The sequence below is a fragment of the Phocoena phocoena genome, chromosome 1 (genome assembly GCF_963924675.1).
Source record: "Phocoena phocoena chromosome 1, mPhoPho1.1, whole genome shotgun sequence".
Classification (NCBI taxonomy): domain Eukaryota; kingdom Metazoa; phylum Chordata; class Mammalia; order Artiodactyla; family Phocoenidae; genus Phocoena; species Phocoena phocoena.
This window is the reverse complement of record NC_089219.1, coordinates 156,274,194-156,301,009: the sequence shown is the minus strand read 5'-3', so window position 1 is coordinate 156,301,009 and position 26,816 is coordinate 156,274,194. Positions and strand designations below refer to the sequence as shown.

General features: G+C 35.6%; 1 protein-coding gene across 7 annotated transcripts in view; it reads left to right on the top strand.

Annotated features, from left to right (window-relative positions):
* RGS7 (regulator of G protein signaling 7) overlaps positions 1-26,816 on the top strand; it is a 625,816-nt gene that overhangs the window by 585,638 nt on the left and 13,362 nt on the right. For 3 of the 7 annotated variants that reach the window (XM_065880143.1, XM_065880153.1, XM_065880136.1), the window contains 8 exons: positions 2,732-2,806; positions 8,048-8,146; positions 9,355-9,416; positions 10,417-10,527; positions 11,771-11,896; positions 17,190-17,376; positions 20,219-20,308; positions 22,663-22,737. In XM_065880143.1, coding sequence (XP_065736215.1) covers positions 2,732-2,806; positions 8,048-8,146; positions 9,355-9,416; positions 10,417-10,527; positions 11,771-11,896; positions 17,190-17,376; positions 20,219-20,308; positions 22,663-22,737 — 825 coding nt within the window. Of the gene's footprint in view, positions 1-2,731; positions 2,807-8,047; positions 8,147-9,354; positions 9,417-10,416; positions 10,528-11,770; positions 11,897-17,189; positions 17,377-20,218; positions 20,309-21,874; positions 21,929-22,662; positions 22,738-26,816 lie in introns of those variants that run through there. The other 4 variants (XM_065880147.1, XM_065880131.1, XM_065880139.1 and 1 more) reach the window with 3 other exon arrangements.

Genomic DNA, 26,816 nt, shown 5'->3' with positions numbered 1-26,816 from the left:
AAAGATAGTTTTCAACGTGTGTGCTCTGCATGATACAATCATTTAAATCATCTGCTAGGAAACTTTTGGATAAGTGATCACACTTTCAATTTTTTTTCTACCTCTCCCTGCTGCTATGCAAGGTTGTTTTTGATAGCAGTTTGGGGTACAAATGTTTTATTTTTATATGATCTTCTGGCTTCTTTCTGATTTCTGCTTTAGCTAGGTCAGTGGAGTCTGTTCCTAGGACTGCTATCATGGGGGTACCATCTCATGTCTGGGCACTCACTGCTGGAGTTTGTGTTCCAGGCATTTGCTCCCAGTGTAAAACCCCTGCACACCTCGGCCTTGGTCTCAACCTTAGGCTCCCATCCATCTGTTAATCTTGTCAGAACTTCTGCCTCCTTTACTACTGAGGCATGCAACAAACTCTGGGTCTCTTGCTTGCTGTATACAAGCCTCGGGAAACACTATTTCAGGCTCATCTCTCTTGCCAACTCCAATTGTAAAGATTCATGTTGGCTGTGATGGCATCTGGTGATTCTTCTAGGTATATAAATGGGACTAGCTATACCACCCACACATTACAGGCTCCCTCATAATTGTCTGACCATTTCTATCACTCTTTTCTTTCCCCCTGGGGTTTCTTCTCTAGAGGAGGAAAACGAGGACACCTGTTGAGTGCTGCCTCTTACCTTTATTTTTCTTTTTCCCCTGGTCAGAGAGGGACATGCTTTCCTTTTCCTGTATATCATATCCACATTTATCCCACTCCTTAACGTATAGAAGAAAATCTCCTATGATCTATCTTGCCATGCTTGGCTCTTGATATATCGATGAGAGCTTAAAGAATTTCACTGCCTACACTTCCCTAATGAGCTTAGGGGTGGAAGGCTGCAAGGAAATGGAAATTGAATAGGAAATGAACACATATTGTTCATGTTTTAAAACATTATCTTTGTTACTTCTAGATCAATGGTTATGACTCCTGGCTGCATATTAAAATCACCAGGTGGGGAGTAGTTGGTGGGGAGGCTAAAACATACTTATGCCTAGACCAGCCACAGAAAATTAAATCAGAATATCATATATTCATCAGCCTCATGCTGATAAAGTTTAGGTGAATTGCTCAGTGTCAGTTAGTAATAAGTCTCACCCAGGAGGGTGCTCTTCCTTCCTCCTACACTTGCAAGCAGACCATGGTGCTAAACCAGCTATTTCTATTCTTAAATAGATATGCAAACCAAGTTTATAGTTTATTTAATGTTTATAGGGCAGAGTATTACAGTATATCTATATATTTCACATATAACCTACAAAGAAAAAAATGATTTACTTCTTTATCACTTACAACATTATGGTGGAGTTTTGTCACAATAGTTGTACTATCAGGGGAGGGTTTTTTAAGGAAAATGTCCTATGTCCTCATTATACAAAGAGCTAATCCCTATTGCTTACCAGCGCTTGTGGAGAACTTCTTATTTCCCTAATCACATCAGTGCTGCCTTTTGCCTTTCCCACCACCCCATCCCAACTCCTCAAAAGGGTTGTTTCCACGTTCATATTTTCTCTGGAGTCACTTTCAAGGATAACTGATGTTCTAATGATCTTTCAATCTGTGGGGGGAAAATAGAGAAATTGAACAGAGATGTGCAATGTAATAAGTTTTACTAGTACTGGAGATCCCTACATCCTGTATCAAAACTTGAAAGTAAAGGAAACACAACCATGTAACTGATAACTTCCAATCACTTCTAAAGGATAAGTGATGTCTGAGGACCTTTCTAGATTTAAGATCCCAAGTATTTTTAAGTCTCCTTTCTTCTGTTTCCTGATTCATATTTTCTCTCCCCTACCTCCTCTCTCTTTCTATTCCTCTTCCCTTTCTCCTCCTCCCTCTTCCTTTTTCTCTCTCTTTCTCTTTTCTTCCTCCCTCCCTCTTCCTCTCTTCTTCTCCAAATAAAAAAGAAGCTTTACAGCTCTTTGTTTCTTTGCAACAGAATGATAAATCTGGCAAAATGACACTTCTGTGGTTGTCAAAAAACAAGGAGCAGGCTGTCCACCCTTTTCCTCCAATCCACCCTGTTTTAAAGGGGTTCACCTGCCTGTGGGAAACAAAAAAGAGAGTCAGGAATTCCTGAGAAGAAGCATGGTATATTCATTCCCAGTTGCTTTCTTCATCTTCCTCATTTTAACCATTAACTCCATTGCACATTCTGTCAATAGAAAACAAATATTCCAAGTCACTGGATTTCATGAATCATTGTAGAAAAATTACCCTGGGATATGAGCTGGTTCAACTGAATGCCATTGGATTTCTAACTTAGGAGAAGCAAGCAACCATCAGTGTCTTTGTCATCAGAGAGGGTACACTCTGAGTGATGTTGAATGCAGGTATCAGCTGGGGGTATCACCCCATTTAGTCTCTGGACACCCTTGCTCTAAATCTGTTGGGTTAGCAGCTACTAATAATACTAACACCCACTTTCACATGCAAATCTCTTGTATTTCTTTTTCCTGTTTCTCTGGGAGTTATTCTAGAATGGTATCTGAAGGCTTTTAAACTTGAGGAGTAAAAGAGTGCAAAGCATTTCATCACTGGCTACTGCTGAGAGAAGTGGCTGTGGCCATTTGAAAAGGGCGGCCAGGGACTTGTGTCATCACAGCATTTGCTCAGGTTCTGGAGAGTGAGTGCACTGATCAAAAACTTTGCACCCAAAGATTCCTTTGTCTTTCTGTTTTCCATTTCCAGCCTGGATGCGTAAATACCACTGAAGTGGACATTAAGAAGTCATCCAGAATGAGAAATCCACACAAAACACGAAAGGTAAAATTGACATTTGTTGGGCTGATCTTGGTAATGTGTTGGACTGTTTAGAGGATGTCAAACACACAAAGAGACCCTTTTATTCCATTTCATGAGTGCCTTCTAGTATCTTCCCTGCTCTTCCTTGTTTCTTGACTGGAAGAAAATCTGGAAGTTCAAGCCCTGGACTTCTGTCAGTTCCTCTGTCCCCAGGAAATAGCCCCCGTCCTGATTCTCAAGTGTGTCAAGGTCCCAAAGTGTGTGTGTGTGGGGGGGGTGGCTGTTGAAGGAAAAGGATGCTGAGAGAAGAGCAATTAACAGAAAAATGTATCTCTTTTGGAGCCCAGGAAATGAGGAAAAGTAGGTAGAGATTATCTGAGAAAAAGTGGTACTCATGAGAGAAGGGCCTTGTTAGAGAAAAACATGAAGAAAAAAAGACATCATCATAAAGATGTTTAATTATAGATATCGTATGAGGACCATGTTTTAACATCAGAATTTAATTTATAGTGACACAACTATAGAATAGTGGTTATAGGTTCAGGATCTCTTATGTGAGGAAGTATGTAACAAAAACAAAATGCTGTTCTGAATTCAGTGACATTGAATATAATTGCTTGAAAACACATAGCAGAAGTATCTACATTTTTTTAAAGTAACACATACAGGTAGAAGACATTTTTATTTATTCCATTAAAAAATGGTTGATGCACATAAGAATGTCTGGCCTATAGCAATCACTCTGAGGACACAGCCGAAGGTCAGTGCCACTAGATCAAAACATCCCACAAACTTCAAGACCTTCTCTTCCGTAGCTTTTTACTTATGCAGCATTTTCCAGGATATGTGTCCCAGCAGCAGGTACTAAACATTTTTTTTGTAGTCTTATTTCTTAATGTCTTCTTCTTCCATCCCTATAAACATAGCATTACGTTCAAAGGCCCCAGTACCGTCCAAGTACCTTTTCTTTCTTGTAAGACAGTTTATCTTGATGTTAGGATAAAGAAGCCACAGGAAAAGTGCCATAAAATCCATTCAGATGAGGTGCTCAAAAGCTTTTGCCCCTAGCATATCTCTGAGAAAAAGAGGCAAAGCCAGACCAAAGCAAGCCTATTGGCCCCTCTCTCTTATGATCAGCCCTACTCAGTTCCTCTCATCCTCTGCTCACAGCATGGCCTGAGTGTACCGGGACGAGCTTTGTGGAACCAAATTCAAAAATCTATCAGCTCTCCCAAAGTACATTAAGCCACTTCTCTCCACTTATGAATTTTGAAGAGTTCGGAATACATTACGTTGTGTCAAGTTTCCCCCAACAGACACCAAGTGAGCTATGCTCTGATTCAGAAGAAAAAGTATATGGATTGATGAGATAGAACTTAAAGATTAATAAAGTAATTGTTTACACTCTCCCTTTAGCACTATACTCAGTGATGATATCTTACCAGTGCATCACATTGCATCATTCTTTTTGAAAATTTGGGAAGCATTAGTTTGCAGTGTTTATACATGAAAATATTGGTATTTCTTTACTTCCATATGCAAAATGTGGAAATTTAAATTTTAATGTGTTATAAAATGGGATAAATTATTCATATCTTAGAGCAGCACAAAAGTGTTTTAAGTAAGAAGTACAATAAACTTGCAGGCAAGAGAAACTCTGCTCAAAATAGATAAAAGAGTGGAATAGTCTAAAACCTTGGGAGTAGGCCAGGGCAGTTAGCCCTGGATATTACTGGATGCAGGGACTCAGACACAGGCAGAGCTCTCTCTCTCATTCTTCTCTAGTCTCCTTTCTCTGCCCTCAGTCTGCACTGGCTTCCTCCACATGGCATCAGACATGGTCACAATCATTCTCCAGTTGAGCTGAGAATCCAAAGGAAAGAGAAATATTCCCTCCCTCATCACCAGTTAGAAAAATCCCAGAAATTCCACTCCACATAGAAAGGCATAGAAGCTTCCTGCACACTTTAGTTCTTATTTTAAAATCCCCTCCCCTTGACAAAAAAAAAAAAAGTTGGAGAGAATTTTCTTAGATCTCTTCTGAAATGTAAAGTGAAATCACATATGAACAGATTTAAGTAGAAAGTCAAATCTGTTTCATTCAATGAATAACCTATTCAGTATTCATTTGGATGATACTACATATGAAAAGTGCTCATCCAGGCACCCTGGGGAATAAAAGCTGTGTTAATCAAGTCAAAGCATCTTGGTTTAGTAATTATCTTTGCTATTAAAATTCAAAATGGATCCCAATTAGTTAATTTGATTTCCCCGCATCTGCAAATATTAAGACACTGAGAAAATTTTATTTATCTTTCTCTCTAGCCTTACCCACCCTGTGCCAAGATTTCTAATACATTTAATTTTTCTAAAAAATGCAAATCCTTTTACATTGTAAATGATCCTCATAACTTGTCAGCCAAAATAGGATCAATTTTCTTACCTCCTTTACCCGTAAATTAAGCCCTGAACATAAAATTGCATTATTCATGGCTATTTTCACTCTAGCCAAGAATCAAAGTTAAAAGCTATCACTGATCCCCAGAAAATGAAGCTATCTGGGTCCAGCTATCACTGGTCCCTGAATCTTGAAAGGGAGAATTCATGATATTTACTTACATGTAAGGCTAAAAAGGAAACTTCCCAGTAACCTCAGAGCCAGTGGCCAGGCTGCTGGAAGACTACTTTAAACAACACTGCCCAATGACTTGGGTCTTATATAGAACTTCATGAAGACGACATGAAATGCATGCATATTGAAATAATCTTAGAAATGTAGAGCTAGAAGATAATTTATGGATCATTTTACTTCTATGACACCATAAATTGTGTGTTTTTCTAGAAATTTTCTAGAATTTTTCTATAAATCTTGGCCTCTCCTGTTGCGGAGCACAGGCTCCGGACGCGCAGGCTCAGCGGTCATGGCTCACGGGCCTAGCCGCTCCGTGGCATGTGGGATCTTCCCGGACTGGGGCATGAACCCGTGTCCCCTGCATTGGCAGGCGGACTCTCAACCACTGCGCCACCAGGGAAGCCCTAGAAATCTTTTAAATTATTTTAAATCTTAACCAAAAAACTTACTGTTAGAACTGTCAGCTATCTTGTCTTAAAAACATTTTTTTACATGAACTAGAGATTCTTATTAAAGAACTTTAAGTAATTAAACCAATGTAAGCAAGAATGGAAAGTTCACACCTTAGAATCTTTTTTATTTTCTTTATCAAAAATTAGCATGAGACAACTGAAAAAATAGCAGACATTGGAAAGTACGATTGTTTCATTATTAGTGATCTTTCACTTGCCTAATTTTGTTTGTTTGTTTGTTTGTTTGCGGTATATGGGCCTCTCACTGCTGTGGCCTCTCCCATTGCGGAGCACAGGCTCCGGACGCACAGGCTCAGCGGCCATGGCTCACGGGCCCAGCCGCTCTGCGGCATGTGGGATCCTCCTGGACCAGGACACAAACCCGCGTCCCCTGCATCGGCAGGCGGACTCTCAACCACTGCGCCACCAGGGAAGCCCCACTTGCCTAATTTTTAAATAGCCACCTCAGCCGTTATTTCAGAGTTCAGAGGGTTATGGTATTTAATCAGACTCAAAAGCAAGTAGCAGTAGTTCATGCAGGGCTTTTCTGTTTCTTCAGTGGAAATTAAGTCTCCTTTTGTTCTAGGCACTATGCTTTTGTCATTCTTTTCTTTCATGATACTTATCACAGTTTTAATCATGTTTATTTGTGTGATTCTTGTGTAACCTTTAGGTTGTGAGTTCCAATGAAAGAGGAAGCATACCTATTTTTGTTTATCTCTATATCCCTAATGCTTAGCATTATATCCAGCATATAGTAGGTGTTCAATAAACGTTGAATAAATGCCAAAAGGAAAGAAAAAGAAACAGTCCAATCCATTTAGTTCAGTCCTGTTAATAATTAATTCACAGCATATGTGCTACTCCTTGGGTTGAAATGTATGCCCAGTAACAAGAATTGAGTTTCAGTAGACTGGGGCTATGGCAAAGGAGGGAAGATTGAAGGACCTACCAAAGATAGTCTGAAAACCAAGTCAAATATGTTAAAGATGGGCTAAGAGCCAAATAACAGGGAGTCACAAGGAAAAGGGGCCCAGGTATAGAGCCAAAAGGTTAACATTAAGAAGAGGTGGAGTCCAAGTGAAAACAGGTCAGTTAACAAAACACATTTGAATTTAGAGTTACTGGTAAGGTTGGTGATGTGCCTGGAAATTGGCTTGGTTAAGCATCTACCCTCTGCTGATTTCAACAGTTTCTTTCCACTATTTGGTAACTTTAATTCTGTGGGGCTCATGAAACTTTATCATGTCCTCATCCTTCATCCTCATGTCCAAAGAAAAAGTGCTCAGTAGCTACATTAAGTTCTTTATTTTAAAGTAATAATACTTTGAATTTAAACAAAAATTAATTTGGCCTCTTCCTTGAGTTGACATGTGAGATGTCTCACCTTCAGTTGGGAATGAATTTTTGTCCCTTTAAGTCCCCAGATCTTTATTTATATATACTATGGGTCTTTCTCAAAATAGAGCATTCCTAAATAGCGGGTTTGACCTTTTGACAAAATAGTAAAGAAACACTGGGACATTAAGAATTTCAAAGATGTGCAAAACCTTAGGGGTCACTGATGTTTGCAAATGGCATCCAGTGGAACCAAGTGACAAGGCCAGTATTGTAAGGTAAATAACCCAGTTTTGAGATGGGAAAGTAGGAGCACCCTGGAGTGTCTTTATCATAACCATCAGAGACCAAATCAGCAATGGAATTCTTAACTTAGTTTCTCTCCTTAGTACTCCATTCCTTTCCCATGTAAAACAACTCAGATTATTTTTACGCTGGCTTATTACATTTTTATTCTATTCTATATCCACCTCTATTTTATTCTGAAATCATTATGTATTAGATGTTGTGTTGTGTTGTGTTGTCATTCCCCAACTTAGTACTCTCAGCCCACCCCCACACTTTATCACACTAAGCTAGTTTTTTTTCATATAATCAATTATTCTGTCAGTTAATCTAACCACGTATTTTTTCCAAAAAGCTGTGCTTCTATTTTACATCCATATTTGTGATAGCATTTACGATAGCAGTGCCTTTTGAATTTTGATAAGAAGCTTAATCCAATATGCAGCAAAGCTTTGAGTTACCTTACTGGATATATAACACAAAACTACCTTTTAGAAAGTCTGTGACTATAAATGGTATTTTGTCCTAACATATTTTGTTTTTATTTTAATATAGTCTGTCTATGGTCTTCAAAATGATATTAGAAGTCACAGTCCTACCCACACACCCACACCAGAAACTAAACCTCCAACAGAAGATGAGTTACAACAACAGGTGAGTCAACCTATAATAATGGTTTACAGGGTACATGGGTTACAGAGTAGCAGGTATGAAGACCAGATGTTGATGTTAATAGTAGGTATTTTTAAAACTGATTTTTAGGATTGACTGTTTCATATAGATTTGTAGTGAAAAGGTGATTTTAAGATACATAGTCACTTGAAAATGTATCAGCATATGGAGATAGTTTTCAAAACTCTTCACTCTTTAATTCCCCAAATCCTTTTCCCTCTAACCAATTTTTAAAAATTACACACACTGATTTATCGGTGCCTCCATTATTAAGAGTTATTTTATACTCCAGAACTCTGTCTTAAAGAATGAGAAGACAAGAGGTTGGTGACATTAGGTCATGTGTTTTCCACCTCCAGTCATGTGGCATGATCTTCACAAAAGAGTGCTTAATCTTGTTTCTGCAGTACTGATATCTATAAGCCTCTTGAAGTTTTCCTTCATTAGCACTGACGAACATGGTATGTATTGTTTCTTGTTTCACACATTGATCAATAGCGTTGGCTCCAAGTAATATTTCAAAGCGAACACCAAGGGTCTCATATCAAATCACAGTTAAATATCTTGGTTAGTTAAGTCATGGGACTTTTTCTCCTTTTGCTTATTTTCCCCTAATATTTTATTGTAACATGGTTTATCAATTGTGTAATACATACTTTTTCTACTATATTTATAGTCACCATGAAGGAAAAGTAATTCAGAGAGTTTTAAATTTTCCACGTGTTATTATGTCCATGTGAGAATTTGTCCTGAAATGTTGATACAATTATTCTTAAAACAAATATAACTGATGCTTTTGTTGGGTTAGTATTAGGAAGTAGGGATTATTTTGAAATTATAGTAACGAATAATAAACACATTTATTTTCTGAATTTAATGTTTGAGGGAGAAATGATTCTGATTTGGATAAATGCTAAAATTTCTACAACACTTTTAAAATAAAGTCACATTTTGTTAAAGCAGGCAGAATGTTCAAATTCAGTGCTGTTCCAAAGCAATACTTGTTATGTTTACATTCAAACAGAGTTTAATTTTTTGTTAACTCTTTTAAAGCCCTCATGTCTGATTTTTTCTACAGACTTTGAAATTTTACTGGTTGAGAACATATTCTTGTTTAGAATTGCTCAGTCTATCAGAATTTAGAGCTGAAAATTGTGCGAATGTAACTACTTCTTTATCTCTTTTTTCAGATAAAGTATTGGCAAATACAGTTAGATAGACATCGGTTAAAAATGTCAAAAGTTGCTGATAGGTAAGTATTGCAAGACACCCATATAAATAAAAAATTTTTCATATAACAATTAAATGTGCTCAATATGGTAAGAGAACTGGTGGGAGGAGAAGTTATAAATAATTGGAGCCCTATAAGAAATATTATTTTCCTTTTCCTTTTTGAACATGGAAAACTTTCAAAGAGCTCTTTTGTTGTACTTCGAATGGCAGAATAATCATTATTATCTTAGGTCTCTAGAGGTCCAGTCTTTGTGCAACCAGAATCAAATACAGAAGATAATTCCAAGGAGTTGAATCTTTTCACTCCTGCTAGGAGAAATGAAACTTTCAATTTATTAAGTTACCTTTTGGCAACTTAGAAGCTCTTTGTAAATTCATCTTAACATTCACACTACTCAGTTATTTTATGACTTCAGAATTTGAATGAAACTCAGATTTTATATATTTTCCTATTTTTCATTTAAATCTGTTTTTAAGGCATTCACGTTCTTCATTTTGGGGCATTGCCAGATCTTACCTCTCCAACTTTTTTCCTCTCCTTTTTCCCTTTAGGTTTTTTTTAGATACAGATTTTTTTTCAAAAACTTGCTGTCAGTGATTCCCCCTTTACCTAATTCCTGTAAATACTTTTGACAAAAAATTTCCATTTAACCCCTTCTCCAAGTTGAGCTAAACTCTGTTGTGCTGTGGGTGGGCTAGTTGACCAAGGATTGGAACTGACCTTTAGCACCTCCTTTTACACAGTGACCTCTTCCATTTTGCCTCATTTTAATGGAGGGATATTAATTCATATTGCTTAGGCATGGGGAGAGATGGAATCCTTAGCCATATTTGTCTTCCAAGAAGCACAATAAGTTGATGCATTAAAGTTATTGAAAGATGAAAACTGCTATTGGATTTCATTCTATAAGCAAGCAAGGATTCCTTGGCCAGATGTTTTTGTATTGTGTCCCTTACAAAGATCAGATAAAACCTCAGACAGAAAACTAAGGAAAATGAAAATGTTTCTTTCTCTCGAGTCTGCTAAGTTACACGGAACAGTATGTAGAATATGACCCATTTCTTGTGCCACCTGACCCTTCTAACCCATGGTTGTCTGATGACACTACCTTCTGGGAACTTGAAGCAAGGTAAGTGACATTTTCTCTTCCTTCCAAATATTTCACTTATTTCAGGGTTTGATTGAAATAGGAAGAATCTTATGGCTGACTAATTGTAAAAGTAATTTTACTCTGTGTCTACATTAGCCATGATATAAAGCTCTTGTTCAAGGAAATGGTTTTTGAACATTAGATATTTGCATTTATATTAGATTTGCATTTCCAGAAAGAATGGCACAAAAAATTAGAGGTGCAAGCGGTTCAAGGAAGACTAGTCAGAGTTAGGGTCTTTAGTTCTTAAAATTTAGCTCATGGTTTTTAGCTTCCTTGAAAATCTGCATAGCCACAAAAGCCCATCTATTCAAGTAAAATGAATGCTACATCCATAGTTACTTAAGCCCAATACAAGTATGCCTTTATAAATTCAATTTTAAAGCAAAACGAATTTACCGTAAACACTCTAAGAGAAACTGACAAGAGACTGACTTCTTAAGAAAACCAAAGCACAGTTTAAGACTCCCTGGTTTCTTTCATCAGCTATATAAGGGAAGAATTATATCATCAATCTTGATGGAGTCATAAAAAGATCATTGCATACCCCTTTACAGAGTGAGGATTTAGTATTCTGTAGCACTCCTCTAGAATGCATTTATGGACCTTCTCTTCCATCCAGTGGTTCTTAAATGCTTGACAAGTACAGATCTCTTCATCCGTTAAATTCTAGATTTTATACATGTGAAAGTTGGAACCCCAAAATGTTGTGACTCAACCAGGACAAGGTCACACATTTAATCAACAACAGAGTCATAAACCAGGATTTAAGTCTTTTGAGTCTCAATGTATTTTCCTCCAATACAACCTGCCACCATGAGACTTCATTGTGTAGTGGTTAAGAAATTGAGCTCTGGGGTCAGAATGTCTGGAATATCACCTGTTCAACATTGTCAAGTTATAACCCTCTTTCTGTCTCGATTTCTTCATTTCTAAAATAAGAATTATAATAGGATCTGTCTCATAAAGTTGCTGAAAAAAATCTAAAAGAGAGAATCCATCTCTTTATATCTAATGCTTAATAAACATTAAACTTTATTATTAATGCCCAACTTTCATCTCATGATAATTTCATGCAGATCCATCAATCAGATTTTTTTTTCTGAAAAATATGCTAAAGGTGGGAAATTAAAATCATACATGATTTTGAGGGGAAATATAATAGCAGAAGATAAAATTTGTAATGAAAGGAATATATTTGGCTTTGTTTTATCTCCTATAGCAAAGAACCAAGCCAGCAGAGGGTAAAACGATGGGGTTTTGGCATGGATGAAGCATTGAAAGATCCAGTTGGGAGAGAACAGTTCCTTAAATTTCTAGAGTCAGAATTCAGCTCAGAAAACTTAAGGTAAACCCTGTTGTTTGACTCTTATACTATATGCAAGAGAGACCTACCTGTGATGAGTCTGGTTATTTTGCACTTGATAGACCAGTTACTATCCCACCAACATCATGATGATGATACGGGCCCATTGAATTTCTGCCTCCTGATGGAAGAAGAGAAGGTAATGAAGGCAAAGCACTTTGTCCAACATTATCACTTCCTCATAACGGTTTATTTTACACTGTCTCCTGACCTTTTACCTATGTAAATCTGATGCATTTGAAATGGCCTGCATAAAGAAGTGTAACACTTAGACTAGTATTTGGCAAAGTGTGGAATCATTGATAATATTTATGCAGTTTAATTAAAATATCACCTATTTATCAATATTGGTCTTTGTATATTGCATCTCAAGTAAGATCTAGAAAAAGAGATTGAGTGCTTCTGTAAAACTTGAAACAAGACTATGGAGTACATTTACTTTGTACACTTAAATACAGCCTCAGGGCAGTTGAGAGCAGCACCTCACTGAGCCCTGCTGGAGGGGTGCGCATCCTTCCCATCTGTTGTAAACAGCATCTTTACGTATTTTTGAAACTTTTCTGACTTGAGGCACCTGGAAATTGAAATTTTAAATGTGAGACATTGGAATAGATTTTAATGGCTCTAAGATCACTGAAGTGAGTGATAACTTTCCACTACATAAAATGGTTTTTCTACAAGTTCTTTCATTCATTATTCTTTTGAAACTTAACACCCTAATTTACTTTCCCATGACTTATGCAGTCCTGGGAAATTCATTTACAGAAAGGCATCAGCATTCATTTGTTTTCACTGGAACTAAGCAGCTCCAGAAATGTCACACTCTTTTCAGGACATTTAACAGATACCAATACCAAACCATTCAGAAATACATAAAGTTTTGACAGATGTCCCATGGATTAAGCAAGTTGACCACAGACAGAGTCTGGAGGAATTTAATTATATGTGCATGCCTGTCATGGATGGTTGGGATGCAACTTCCTATTCTCTTTCAAGTTTATGAGAACACTTGTTTGACAGGGCTTTCACAAGGTCTTCAGTTGCTAAGGATTTTTATTGGACCTACTAAATAATATTTTCTATCCTGAGGTCACATTATCAATTATTGAGTACAAGAATGAATAAAAATAAAGCAGAGATAAAGTCTATTTTTAGCCTTTTAGTGGATGGGGAGGTGGAGTTTCCTCTAATTCTCTAAGTTTTTGAAAAAATGCTGACATCATGGGCTTCATGATGAAGAAATAAATAAGCAGTGCCCCACCAGTATCACCTAATCAAATAAACGTCCTTCCTGCTCTTAATAAAAGTACAGCCTAGTGGTGAATACAGAGAAGAAAACAGATCACAACACAAAATCATGGGTATTAGATCAGAGAAATACAGAGGAATGGCAAACCCAGAGGTGGAGATCAGTAAAGGCACCCTAAGGGAAACAGCTTCTAGGCTTGGATGATAAGGAGATAACCAGGCAAAAAAGGAAGAGGGAAGAAGTTTGGGGCAAAAGGAATAGCGTGTGCAAACTCTGTTTCATGAATGAAATTGAATCACTGCTGTTTTCTTAATCCATGCCTTAACTATTTCTTATCTCAATAATTCTATGCCACACTAGATTGCCTGATAAGTAATTGCATATAAGAAATATTACATATTTCATTGTGTGAAAATGTATAAATATCATCCAAAAGGCTTTCTGTCCTAAATTTTAAAAATACAGAATAGTTAATTTGAAGTAGTCCCGGCCCTAGTTCTATAGGGCTTAGATATTTAATATTTTTATGGAAGAAGTGTTTAGTTCTGGAAAAGGTAAATGCTTGCATATATTTTTGCAGTCTAGGATCTCCCTTACTCCATTTCTTCCTTTAATTTAAATGGCCACATGTATATGTCTTTTCCTGCTGTGTTAGGAAAACAGGGGCTGGATATCCCAAGAATCAGAGGTTATATAAAAATATTGCACATAGACAGCAGACATAAATATCTACCAAATGCTATCTTAAATTTTGGGCTAGGGCTTCCCTGGTGGCGCAGTGGTTGGGAGTCCGCTTGCCGATGCAGGGGACACGGGTTCGTGCCCCGGTCCAGGAGGATCCCACGTGCCGCGGAGCGGCTGGGCCCGTGAGCCATGGCCGCTGAGCCTGCGCGTCTGGAGCCTGTGCTCTGCAACGGGAGAGGCCACAACAGTGAGAAGCCCGAGTATTGCAAAAAAAAAAAAAAAAAAAAAAAAAATTTTGGGCTAAACTGATCATTTGGAAATAGATTTATTATAAGTGTTTAATTAGAGCAATTTCTTAAATCTGAACTAAATTGCTTTTAGAGTCCTTTTTCTTTGTAAGCATTGTAAATGCTAATAAATCCTGTTAATTTTTTTTACTGCATGTTATGTTGAAATAAAAACAAAGTAAAATTAAAAATGAAATATATTTCATATATAGTCACATATATATTTCTTGAGTATATACCATAAGCTTGTTATATGTTTCCATACTAAGGATTGATAAATACAGATATAATTCTTGAATACCTTCTATATGCCATAATATGCTTCATATTCACTACTTTTATAAGTATGCCATGCTGTATTTTGTATTTATTATTTCTGATTATCATTCATCTAATCATAACTTCAGAAATGAAATGTAAATATTCTTGCCCCATTTTACAGGCAAGCAAAATATGACTGGAAGAATTTAAGCATCTTTCAGAATCAGATTACTAATAATTGGCATCCTAGGCTTTCTATAATCCAATACCAAGCTACTGTCCACTGCTTCCCCAACCTGAACCCCCTGCTTCTGCCTAGGTATCTGGTGTCACAGACCGAGGGAGACAAAATAGTCAAGTTAGCCAGCAGGGCTAATTACACCTAAATAAGTCAATGCATCTTATTTAGCATCTGCTATTTAGGGAAGTGTGACACTCATATGAGCATTTTCTTCTAGTATTGAGACAGAAACAATAGTCAAGAAAAACTGCTTATTGATAAGTACTTATACCTCAAATATAACTTCTGCTCTCGCTTGGTGTATTTTCGCTCATTCCTTTTTCAGGTAAAGCAGAGTAAGTACTAAGTAAATGTAATAATATGAATGTTATATGAGTGCCTAAAAATATGTCAAGCACTTCAAAAGTGCCCTTTACATAATTTATCTCATTTAATCTAATGGAAACCCAGTGAGATAGGCATTAGCATTCCATTTTACTGATGACAAAATCAAGGCTCAAAGACATTAAGATAATTCCTCATAGTCCAGCTACCATATAATAAGGGGCTATAATAAATAGCCAGTGCCCTTTACATTCTACTAAATTATTATAATGACTATGCTGAGGATAAGAAATGCAGTGATACTTTTAAGGAGGCATTCAAGAGAGTGGTTTTGAGCATGTCATCTGCTGCAGATCTGGGGGCAAACCGTAGCTGTGGCACTCACAGTGGATAACTTAAATAAGTGACTTATCCTTCATATCTTCAGTTTTCTCTAAAGTGGGGGAAATACTAACGCATACTCTATAAAGTTGTAGGGATTGCATGAATTAATATAGCTAAATCACTTAGAATAGTGCCTGCACTTACTTGTCAGTATAGATGCTGTTAGTATTACCTCCTCAACCCTTTGATATTTCACCCGTAATTTCAAGTCTATTTAAGATGTCACTGCATCTGTACAGCCTTCCTAGAACTCCCTTTTCCAACCCAGTACTTGCCCCAGCAGAGGGGCTCCTTCCTGCTCTGCATTCCCAGACTATCTGGTTTGTGCTATTTCTTGAGAATCTCTCATGTGCTTCCTTGTATTATGGCCATTTGAGTGGTGTATCTTTGCTAGTTCAAGGACAAAGACATTCTTTTTATCTATGTGTTCAAAGAGTGCTGAAATGAACCTGAATGAGCATGAATTATAACACTTATGCTCCCTCAGATTGCACCTAGCCTTCCTATTAGATTGCACAGTGTCAGAATCTGTATTTTAAAAGGAAATGGTCTTGACCTTTCCTTTCTGAAAGCAACCCATGGTAGTTTTATGTTTAAAGCATTGTTCATGTTGGATTATCTACTGTTATCTATCTACAGGAAAATGGTATTTAGAAACTGGAAAATTACTAGGTTGAGTAATATTTGATATTCTAATTGTAGCTGAACTACTTTATTACTTATTTTTGAACTTTCATTAATCTGCAAGTTAAAACGTAATAGTTATGAAGGTACTGCTTATCCCCTTCTACCTTTCTTAAGACTCTGTAGCCTATAGTGACCTTCACCTCTGTCGTCATCTTTTCCATTTCATGATCACATCTGGCCCCTGTTGAGGATAACATAGATCTAGTACTTCCTTTTTCAAGTATCTTTTTTAAATTTAAAAACACTATATGATGTGTTATATACATATTCATTTTGTCATCATTTCTCGGTCTAACCAAAAAGACATAATATAGAGCAAAATTTAAAAAATGAAACCCATTAATAGAATGTGACTTCTTATTAGACTTTGCTATTTGCTTTTATCAAGCAAAACATGTTCTGGTGTTCTTTCCTTTCAGAATATACTATATTCTATATAGAAGCATATCAAATATATTTTTATGTTTAGCAGTGAGTCAGTATTATTTTTTTCCAGAACTTCTGAATTGTCATAATGCCTCTGCAAATTTAAGCCTTTTGAACAATTACATGTGAAAGCTTGCTGCTTCTGTCATTTCATAACTCCCTGAATTAAATCGCCTAAAATTAGTTACTTGCCCTGATTTCTCCAGCTAGGGCATTTTCTAATCTGTGTCCAGGCCTCTTTTAATTCCAGTAAAGCTTCACTGTAATTCCCTTACCTGGTAGAGCAGAAAATCCTCTCCATACTAACCCTCATTGCTCAAATGGACAAAAGATCCAAAAGATAGAGTATGTGGCATACTTTATCCCCCCCAATCAGATGATCCGCGTCACTCACCTTAATGCCCTTCAAACTCCTCTTCCTTTCTAATAAATGGTTCTTTAGCAGTGCTCCTTTGTTTCAGTAAAATTTAAGGTTGTACAGAATCAGGACCCTGGCAGATCTGTTTTTAACAGAGAACATCTAAAAGAGATAGTTTTCAAGATTTCCTTTCCCTAAATGTAATATCTTTGAATACGACTAATTAAAAAAATCGGTAAAGGCCTGTTTCTGAGCCTTCAGAGAAAATGAGTTCATTATTATGCTTCATTGTGAATTGAATGATAGGTCAATAATTTAAGAATTTTCAGATTATGAGGCATTGGAGTAAATGCTTGGTGTCACATTTTGCATAGATTCTGGCTAGCAGTGGAGGACTTGAAGAAAAGGCCTATTAGAGAAGTCCCCTCTCGAGTTCAGGAAATATGGCAAGAATTTCTGGCTCCAGGAGCCCCCAGTGCTATTAACTTGGATTCTAAGAGCTATGACAAAACCACACAGAATGTGAAGGAGCCCGGGCGATACACATTCGAAGATGCTCAGGTTGGTACATGGATGGGCCTCACATTGCGTCACAAATGTTCTCCTGAGAAGTTGAAAGTTGGAATACTTTTGTTTTATTTTCATTGTAATTGGTGGCTATATCTAATATTTTCAATTTAGGTAACTGTATGTAAAATAACTAATTGATCTAAAAGAGAACAGAGATGCTTTAAAATGAGTTTTTAAAGCCTGGGAATTTTTGTAAATTTGAATGATTTTACATGAAAATTTCTTGAAGGGAAATATTTTAACTATTTGAAAACTTTTTACTTTATTTTCTACTTTGTCACCTCAGTAACATGTATTTGAACTCTTTAACTTGTCTTCCAATGAGGAGATTCTAAGATTCTGACATTCCTAAATAATTTATTATTATGGATAGTCAGAACTAAACTAAATTAGCTTGAAGTTATGTAAAACTCAAACCACTTTTGTCTCTGATGATAAAATGAAATAGTAAATTTAGGCATTTATTATTTTTTCAAGTTACTTTTTTAGTCTTCAAAAAGAAGAGAAAAGGAAATTGATATTAATATTAACATCCTAAGACAAATTTTTATGTGTTTTTTCTTTTTTTCTCAAACTGGGTGTAATTGCCTCCTGAGAAGCAATTTGAATTTCTACTTTTTCTAAAAAAATATTGTGCTCAATAGGAAAAATAAACAAGAAATGAGAGGATATTATTTCCTAATGATGTGTTGAAATTGGCTTTTAAACCAGAACATGCATGCTTCATAATTTCTTAAAACCTCTTTTAGAGAAGAATGTTAGCTCTAGAAAGTATCTTGTTTTTTAAATAACTACATTACTAAAACAAAATATAGAAGATGAAGAATAAGGTACACAAATTTCCTTTCTTATTTTTACTCTCGGTAGAAAATATATTTATCCTTTGCTTTGGTTTAAAAAGAAATGAGCCACTGTGCAGAAAACTAACACAAGTTGAAACAGCCAACCAAAAACCCATTCATTCGCCCTGGCTCTGCTATGGTCTTCTATGTGGAAATAATTACATTCTATGGAGACACATGAGAGAGAGCAGGATGAAAATTCTGGCTCTGTTGCTTATTTCTCTGCTGGTTTTTCTTTCTTGCAGTTCAAGATAAACTTTCAAGCATTTTTCTGGAGCCAACAGCGTGTAAAATATTTGAAATTACCTTCCCCAAATCTTAATATTAAAAAGAACATTTCTTTGTTATCTTTGTCATTGAAGAATATTCTTGCTTATTGGGTCTTCAATAAAAGGAAAAGGCATGATTTTCTATAGAAAACACTACTACCTGACCGTAGGCTTCTTTTTTCAATCAACCTCAGATATTTAATTCCAGCTTTTTGTAGGCTTTTAAACCATATATTCAAAAATATAATAATAGAAATTCCTGCTGCTGTTTAAGAAGAGATGCAATGTAATAAGAAAGCAGATTCTGGAGCCAAATTGCCTGGGTTTTAGTCTGAGCTTTGCTCTGTGACCTATTGCAAGTACTTCACTTCTTCATGCTTCAGTTTCTTCATATTTAAAATAGATATAAAAATGGTTACCAACCTTGTTGAGGTTTTGTGAGGATATAATTAACTAATATAGGCAAGCACTTAGAAGTGTACCTGGCATATACTCAAGCATATTTGAGCACTTACTATGCATACCCTTATACTTTGCTAAACATTTGTCATTCCTCTAATCCTGACAATAACTCTATTTTATAGATTAGAAAATTTAGACTCAGAGAAATGAATAAAGTGGTCAAAATTTACATTTTATAAGTGGTAGATCTTGAGCAACATAACATCTGAATCCCAAAATGACTGACTTCTAAATAAGACATTGCCTCACTTTTCCAACAACAAATTCTGATGCAGTTCCAAATGTACCATATTTTTGGAGATGAACCTTAGACTAGATATTGAGACTTAATCCAGAACGTCTTTAAGTGGATTCACAGTAACTACAAATTATCGCTGGTGTGTTTAAGACCAGGGAAACTGAGTCATTTCTTAAAATATATATTTTCTCCAAACAAGAAGAGACTGGGACATTCTGGATACTCTCAAGTGGTTCAAAACTCCATGTCTAACAGACTGGAATGAACAAGGAGCATTTATGCTCCCCTAGAGTGCAATAAGCCAAAGCAGAATCTCCCTAGATTGGGCCAACACTGAATTGGATGGATACATTTTTTTCTTCTTTGTCTACCAATATTCATCATCAAAACAGAACATTGCAGACTGATTAGGATTATCAGATATTTACCTAATCTATCTATGAATAAGTCAAAACATGCACACAAATTGGGAGGTTTAGCAATTAAATATCACAAAATTTATTTTTGGACTTGTGCTCTGGCCTAAAGTGGATGTAGATGACAGTTTTCACCAAACAAATGATTCATTTGGGAAGTCTGCACCCTCCAACTACATATAAATGCCAAAGGCTTCTAGAATGATTATTGAATCTTGACTTCACATCATTGTCTTTTGGCCTGGAGTAATCTTAAGAGACAGCAGATTTATTGATATTCTTAAATGATCTATGTAAATCAACAACTTGATTTGAAATTACTTCATGACAATCTGCTAACTAAATTCCCTTTTTTTTTTTAAGGACTGGTTGTGGTTTACCTCCTCCATAGCTCCCAAACCAGTTTAAACATTGATCCTTGAATAAAATAATAAATTTGAAAGTCTAAATGTTCTATAAGCATATAAAATATTCTCATCAGCATTATCATTATTATTTTTAGCTGCTTCCAGATTTGTTTTTGAACCAAATGTTGTATTCTTATCACAGTACTTGATTTTTCCTGAGAAATAATAAGGAAGCACCTCAACCATTATTTCTTTTTAGGAGCACATTTACAAACTGATGAAAAGTGATTCATACCCACGTTTTATAAGATCCAGTGCCTATCAAGAGCTTCTACAGGCAAAGAAAAAGGTATTGGTTCTTTGTGAATTTTTTTGACCTAGTTCTCAGTTGTAGTTATTTGGAGTAGTTACCTCTGCTGGGCCCACAGTATTGGACAAATGGTAAGTGAATATACTCCAAGACCCTCCCCCAAACCTTTGCATTTTATAAGGGCCATTTAAGTTGTATGGGTTTCTGTTTGTTGATTGCTTATTTTCTTCTTTGTTTGTTTGTTTCTGCAGATGTTCATGCTTTACAAAGTTGTTTAGACACCGTTTTCATGTTTCATGTTAGTCTTCTGTATGCCAGTTTAAGGAAATAAAAAATTACAATAAAGAAAGGAAAAGAACAATGTCATCAGACCAAAAACTTAAAGAGGGTTTTCCTTGTCCAGTAAGCTAGAATGTATGTTTTGGGCCAAATGCTCCGTAACTCATTGTTTTCAATGATAGTTGCCAAAATGCAGTAATGTTTGCTTTCACATATTTTCATTTGGCATTTATTCTGAGTCACTTAGTATCCCTACGATGAGGTTCCATACCTAAGATGATAGCCAAGCACATTTTTGAAGAGCTGCAATAGGCTACATTGTTCAATTAATGTTTATAATCAAAGTCTCACTGTAAATAACACCTTATATAACCAGTATAACAGGGAATGGAAAATCTGGATGTAAACATCAACATCATTCATTATTTTGTAATGTTAAAATAGTCCATAGCTTCTTGAAATTCTGAGATGAAATTATAATTTGTGTAATTCATGATCATCATTTAAGCTAATGGTATTTTTCAAAGTCCATTGACTTTGCAATGGGAAATAGATACTCTGTAGTTGCACTGTCCAGTACAGCAACCACTAGCCACATGGAGCTGTTTAAATTTAAATTAGTTAAGGTTACATAAAATTCTACTCAAATTTCTAATACTCAATGGCCACAGCTAAAGACTTCTGAAATATTAGTTAGTATAGAATGAAATTTCCATGCTTTCAGAAAGTTCTACTGGACAGCAATGCTCTACAGAATTAATGATGTTATCAACAGAAATTTAGTACCAGTAGAAAATTATGAGGAAATTCTGAAGTTAAGCCACTAGATTTTCAAACATTTAGGCTTTGAAAATGTTGGCATAAAACCTTAACATATCTACTTCATTTTAGTGTAATTTGATTTTGCTTGAAATCACACTATTTTGTTTGCACAAGAAGAGTTTTGGTGTTAAAAGTAAAAGCACTAATGCAAACAGAGCCCATGTCCTGTGACAAGAGGCCTTCTGTGGCAACTCTCCTGTCTTCCTGATCCCTATGATTTAGAACATGAATTTGGTGTTGTATCATTTCATCATCCTGTCTTTTTCTGCTGTTTTTCTTTCTTTCTTTTTTTCTCTCTTTCTTCCTTCCTTCCTTCTTCTCATTATTTCTTTTGTTCTTTTCTTCTTTCTTTCTTCCTTCCTTCCTTCCTCTCTTTATTTCTTTCATTCTTTCTTTTTGTTCTTCCTTCCTTTCTTTCTTTCTTCCTTCCTTCCTCTCTTTCTTTCTTTCTTTCTTCTCTCTCTCTCTTTGTTCCTTTGCCCCACCCAACCCCACACATGTAAGTCGGAATACTCAATGGATCGCAGAACATCTTTTGAAAACTTTGCACAGAATGTGGTAAGTTTTAATTTTTAAGGAATTACAAATCATTAAGTCCAATTGGGAAACATTCCCAGTTTCAAGCCCCATCTTTCACCTTGCATCCTTTGATGTAACAGCAAAGGTATTTATTGCCTTTATTCAAATTCAGCATTTCCTGCTTCCTACTTATCTTTCTGTCCCAGCACTTTCTGGAGTAGATAAGATATCACACGTGAAAATCTATATGTATCAAACTAAGGCTTGGAAAGAAATGTGTATTATGATACATAAAATGAAGAAACTGTTCTTTATATTTTAATTTTTATTCTATGTATCTCTTTCTTTATTAAAGATAGTGCATGCATTTCTATACTCTTTCCCTTAGCTCTTCCTAAGGCTTAAAAGGTTAAGAACAATGAGGGTTCTGTTCTTTCTACTTTTGCAGGGAGAAAATGACTTATTGAACAGTTTAAAGCCAGACTCAGTATGAATGGGGGTCGGTAACAATATATGCCCCACCAAAGACCCACTAGCATGCCTTTCTTATTCTTTATTTTTCAGGAAGGTATTGAAAACTATTGCATAAATCATCCAGGAAACCAGTAGTTTCCCTACCAGTGTTTTCTTAGCATCTTTCCATGTGCATAAGTGATATATTTGTTTGTGGGATTCTTTTTTTTTTTCTTTTTTTGATATTGTGCCAGTGCCTTTGGAACTTTCTAACATTGTGTAAGCTCAAACTAAAGCCTTCAACACATTTATTTTTATAGGGCAGAAACATCCCTATTTTCCCATGCCATAAAAACTGTACACCAACACTGAGGGCCAGCACTAACCTGTTATGAAAAGAGGTAGAAAAATCTTGGTTTATACTCAAGTTTGTCTGCATTGTCTGTTGAGTTGTGTGGTCAGCTCCATGCTGCTGCTGCTGTGGGTGTGTGTTGTGGCTTTTGCTGTGATGGCCAGTTAAGTGGAGTTATGTGTGTTGAAATGTAAGCAAATTGGATTCAGCAAAAATATGTTTTTTGTTTTTAGTTTCCTTCAAGGATCCTTTCGGTGGGGAATGTTAATCAGTTCTTTTTATGAATTCCTAGTTGTGGCTGTGCCCAGAGTATTTGAAAGATTTTTAAAAGCAGTGTATACTTTGAACACTCAATGTGATTGCACAAATTAAAGGGCTAGAAAATGAAGGACTCCAGGAATTAATCACACTATAAACTTCCCAAAATTTTGGCTGGATCTTTTGGAGTCTCTGACCTTTAATATAAAATTTTCTTAAGCATGCCTCATAAGTCACCATGGGAAGATAAAGACAATGCTAAAGAAATGCCTCGAGATTTTGCTGGAGGAAGTCGCCACAGGATGTTGCACAGTGTTCTGTGTATTGTTTAAGAATTGTTTCAAATTCATTCTTTTCTAACGTAACGCTGACAGAATATTGTTCTTGAGATTGGATTGGAAATTTCTGTAATATAATTAAAAACATATAATGCAAATTAAGGAATATGGAAAGGGGAAGCAAAATGGTTGTCTTTCCTCCAACACCATCCCCAAATCTCACCAACTTCCCCAATTCTTAAAGTAGGACCACATTGTAACTCATTGCAAACTTTAAGAAAGGATCAGTAGGAAATAAGGAAAGAGAGAATTAATCATCTACACCTTCAACCAAAATTTATATGCCAAGTGCCAACTATACTGCAGACATTGCTATGTCTTAGGAAAAAGACCTCAATTGCTAAGGTACATAATGATATAGACAAAATGTTATGTTGTGCAGGAGAAAGATAAACTATTTCAACTTGTATTAGGGTGGATAGGGAGGGTCCATGGGTAATGTGAGAATTCCCAGAAGAAGTTACATTTAACTGGATAAATAGGATTTCATTAGGCCAAGAAAGGCAACCATCCTTTTAAGAAGAAGGGGGAAAAAAGGCTGGGATTACTGAAGAAAGAGAAGTTGAGTAACATTCATACCATAACACATATATACACACAACATACTGATAAATTTCAGATAACCTTCAGACACAATTGTTTAGGGTTAATCCTTTTCCATCCAGGAAAATAAAAAGTAATGTTTTTATTGAATATTTTGTTTTGGTAGTACTCTAAAGAAATGGAGTAAGAAAATTAGAAAGACTCTCTGATTTCCTCTCTGATTATGAATGATAACATTTATTTAATTAGTTATGAGCAATAAATTTCCATCCTGAAAATTATTTATATACAAAAATTTTAAATATTAACTCTATACCATTGTCTTATGATGGTTAATTTCTATTTAAAGTTCCCTTTAACTTTCTATTTTCATTTATTTTTTTATTTCCCCTTGGTTCAGTGTTCCTCCATAATATGGTTACTTTTAGGGTCAAAAGTTGTGTTAGCCATCCTAAGTACTTAACATCATATATTTTATGGAATACCTTTATAGGATCAATAAAATGATTTTAACACAAGATAAAGAATGAGTGATTTTATTATCAGATAGACATAATGGAGGAAAGACACAGTTTAAATAAACATTTTAAAAGAGTTCTATGTGCAGGTTGCTCTGGTAAATACGGGGAGGCTACAACATAGAGTATCCAAGAAAGAAATGGACTTGGGGAATTACAGGTAAATAAGTGTGTAGACTGTAAAAGGAACTAGGCAAAGTGAGATAATGATAACTCACATTCACTGAGTGCCTGCCATGTGCCAGGCTCTGTACTAGGCACTTTATGTTATCTAATTTAATCTGAACATACAAGTTAGGTAATATAATACTCATTATTTTACCCATTTTACAGGTGAGAACACTGAAAGGTCAGAGGAGTTACTTAATTTTCCCAGAATCATACAGTTAGTTAAGGAGCTAGCACTAACCCCAAATTTATTTTGTTCCCAAATTCTTTCTTTCTACACTGATCACCTTGCTCTTCCAACGGTAGAAGACAGATAAATCTTTCCACTTGATGATAACCTCCTCTGGAATCTGAGTCCATTTCCGTTAGTGTTTATTTGTAGAAGTTTATTTACATTTCAGCATAGTTATTTTTATAACCTGGCTTATAAAAATGGCATCACTGTTTTGTTTCACACAAGAGTCAAAAACGTTTTGCTTGACAGCTCTTCCTAATACCATTGGAAATCCCATTGGTTACTGAGGTTAATAAATTCTTGCAGGCACTTTAGAGAATAATTATAGTAAACAGCTAACAGCTGTATAGCATTTTACAATGTTCCAAGGACAGTCATTACTTTTTGTTTGTATTTTTGTTGTTGTTATTTACAAACACAACTATCGTGGGAGGTGGTCAGGTAGGTGTTACCATCATTTCACACATAAGCAAACTGAGGACTAATGGGGTGAAGTCATTTCACCAATATTAATCAATTGTTGAGTGTTAGGGCCAGGCCTAGAAGCAATGTTTTCTGACTTTAAATTCATTACTTTGTAGACTACTCCTTTTCTTCTCATTATACCCAACACTGGAGGGATAAAAATAACTCACATTTGTGTAATACCTTCACCTTGGCTTGTTGTCCAAGAAATCTCATTTCTTATCATTTACTTTTTTATTATTTTCCTTGCCATCAGAGAATTTTCTTCAGGTTTTTCAAGGGTTGCTGTGTCCTCTCATGCCTTTAAATGTTATTCTTATTAAGTTGATTTCATTCTCTTTTGACAAAGTTCATGTAACGGTTATTTTCTTTCCAACCATTAAATTATCAAAGTATCTGTCTGCCATATAAACCTTAAGGGAGAACAGATAGGAAATAAGGGGAGAAACAAAGTAAGAGGATTGATCATCTACACCTTCAATCAAAAATTCATAAATCAAGTGCCAAATGCCAATTGTATTACTTATTACCTCTTCTCCTTAATTTGCCTTTGGGCTACAGAAGTAGAAATGATAATTAAAGAATGTTAACGTTGAACTTCCAGGAACTCACCTAATCTAACCTCTTTTGGAGAAAAATTTTACCCTATCTCAGTGAAGACAATTTACTGCAGAGCCTTAAAAGAATCAACATACAAGATATAATGACCACTTTGCTCTCCCACCCCCTCTCCTCCAGTGTACTGATGCTAGTGCATTGGGCTTGTAAGGTACCCTCTCAAGACTGAAATTACCAGAAGTTTTGGAAACTGTGTGAGAGAATTTCAACAAAAGGACTGAGTTGGCGCTGAAATCAGTTGATTGATTTTTGCAATCAAATCTGTATTTAACTCTATAAATCATTAGTATACGTATTGATAAGAACAAATGTAAATATAAATCCTATAACTTGTTTGGAGTGTTAAAAGTGAGAAAGATACAATATGCTTAGTTCTTTTAGAATGTTCTTTTTGTTTAAATCTAGGTAAACTATTTTTCTAAGCCCATCATGGAGTTCCTAGTTAATACACCTTATGCAGATTTTATACAAGCAGCAAAGTGTGGTTTAAAAAAAAGCCCAGACCTGGAAGCCCGACATGTTAATATTAGGTTTGAAACCCAGTCTTACACTTCTCTTGCTGTATGAATTTTTAGAAATCAGTTAAACTGCTGAACCTTAATTTCTTCATCTACAATATCTCTAGCCAGAAATAGCTCTAATCAGTACTTGTGCAAAATAAATAAATAAATAGATAGATAGATAAATAAATAAATAAAATAAAATAAACTTAAGAAATACTTTAATTATGCTTTTGAAACATGCTTTATTTACTTAATTTGCATCAGAAATATCTTCCAGGTCATTTCATATTCTTCTACATGATTATATTTATTGACTGCATGAAATTCTTCTGAATGAATATACCTATAATGCATTTTTCCATTCCTCTGTTGGTGGACATTTATGTTGTTCCTTATTTATTTATTTCTTTATTCATTGTCATTGCAGCTCAAAGTGTGGTAAACATTCTTCAAGTTAAATACTGATTTTTTTTCTC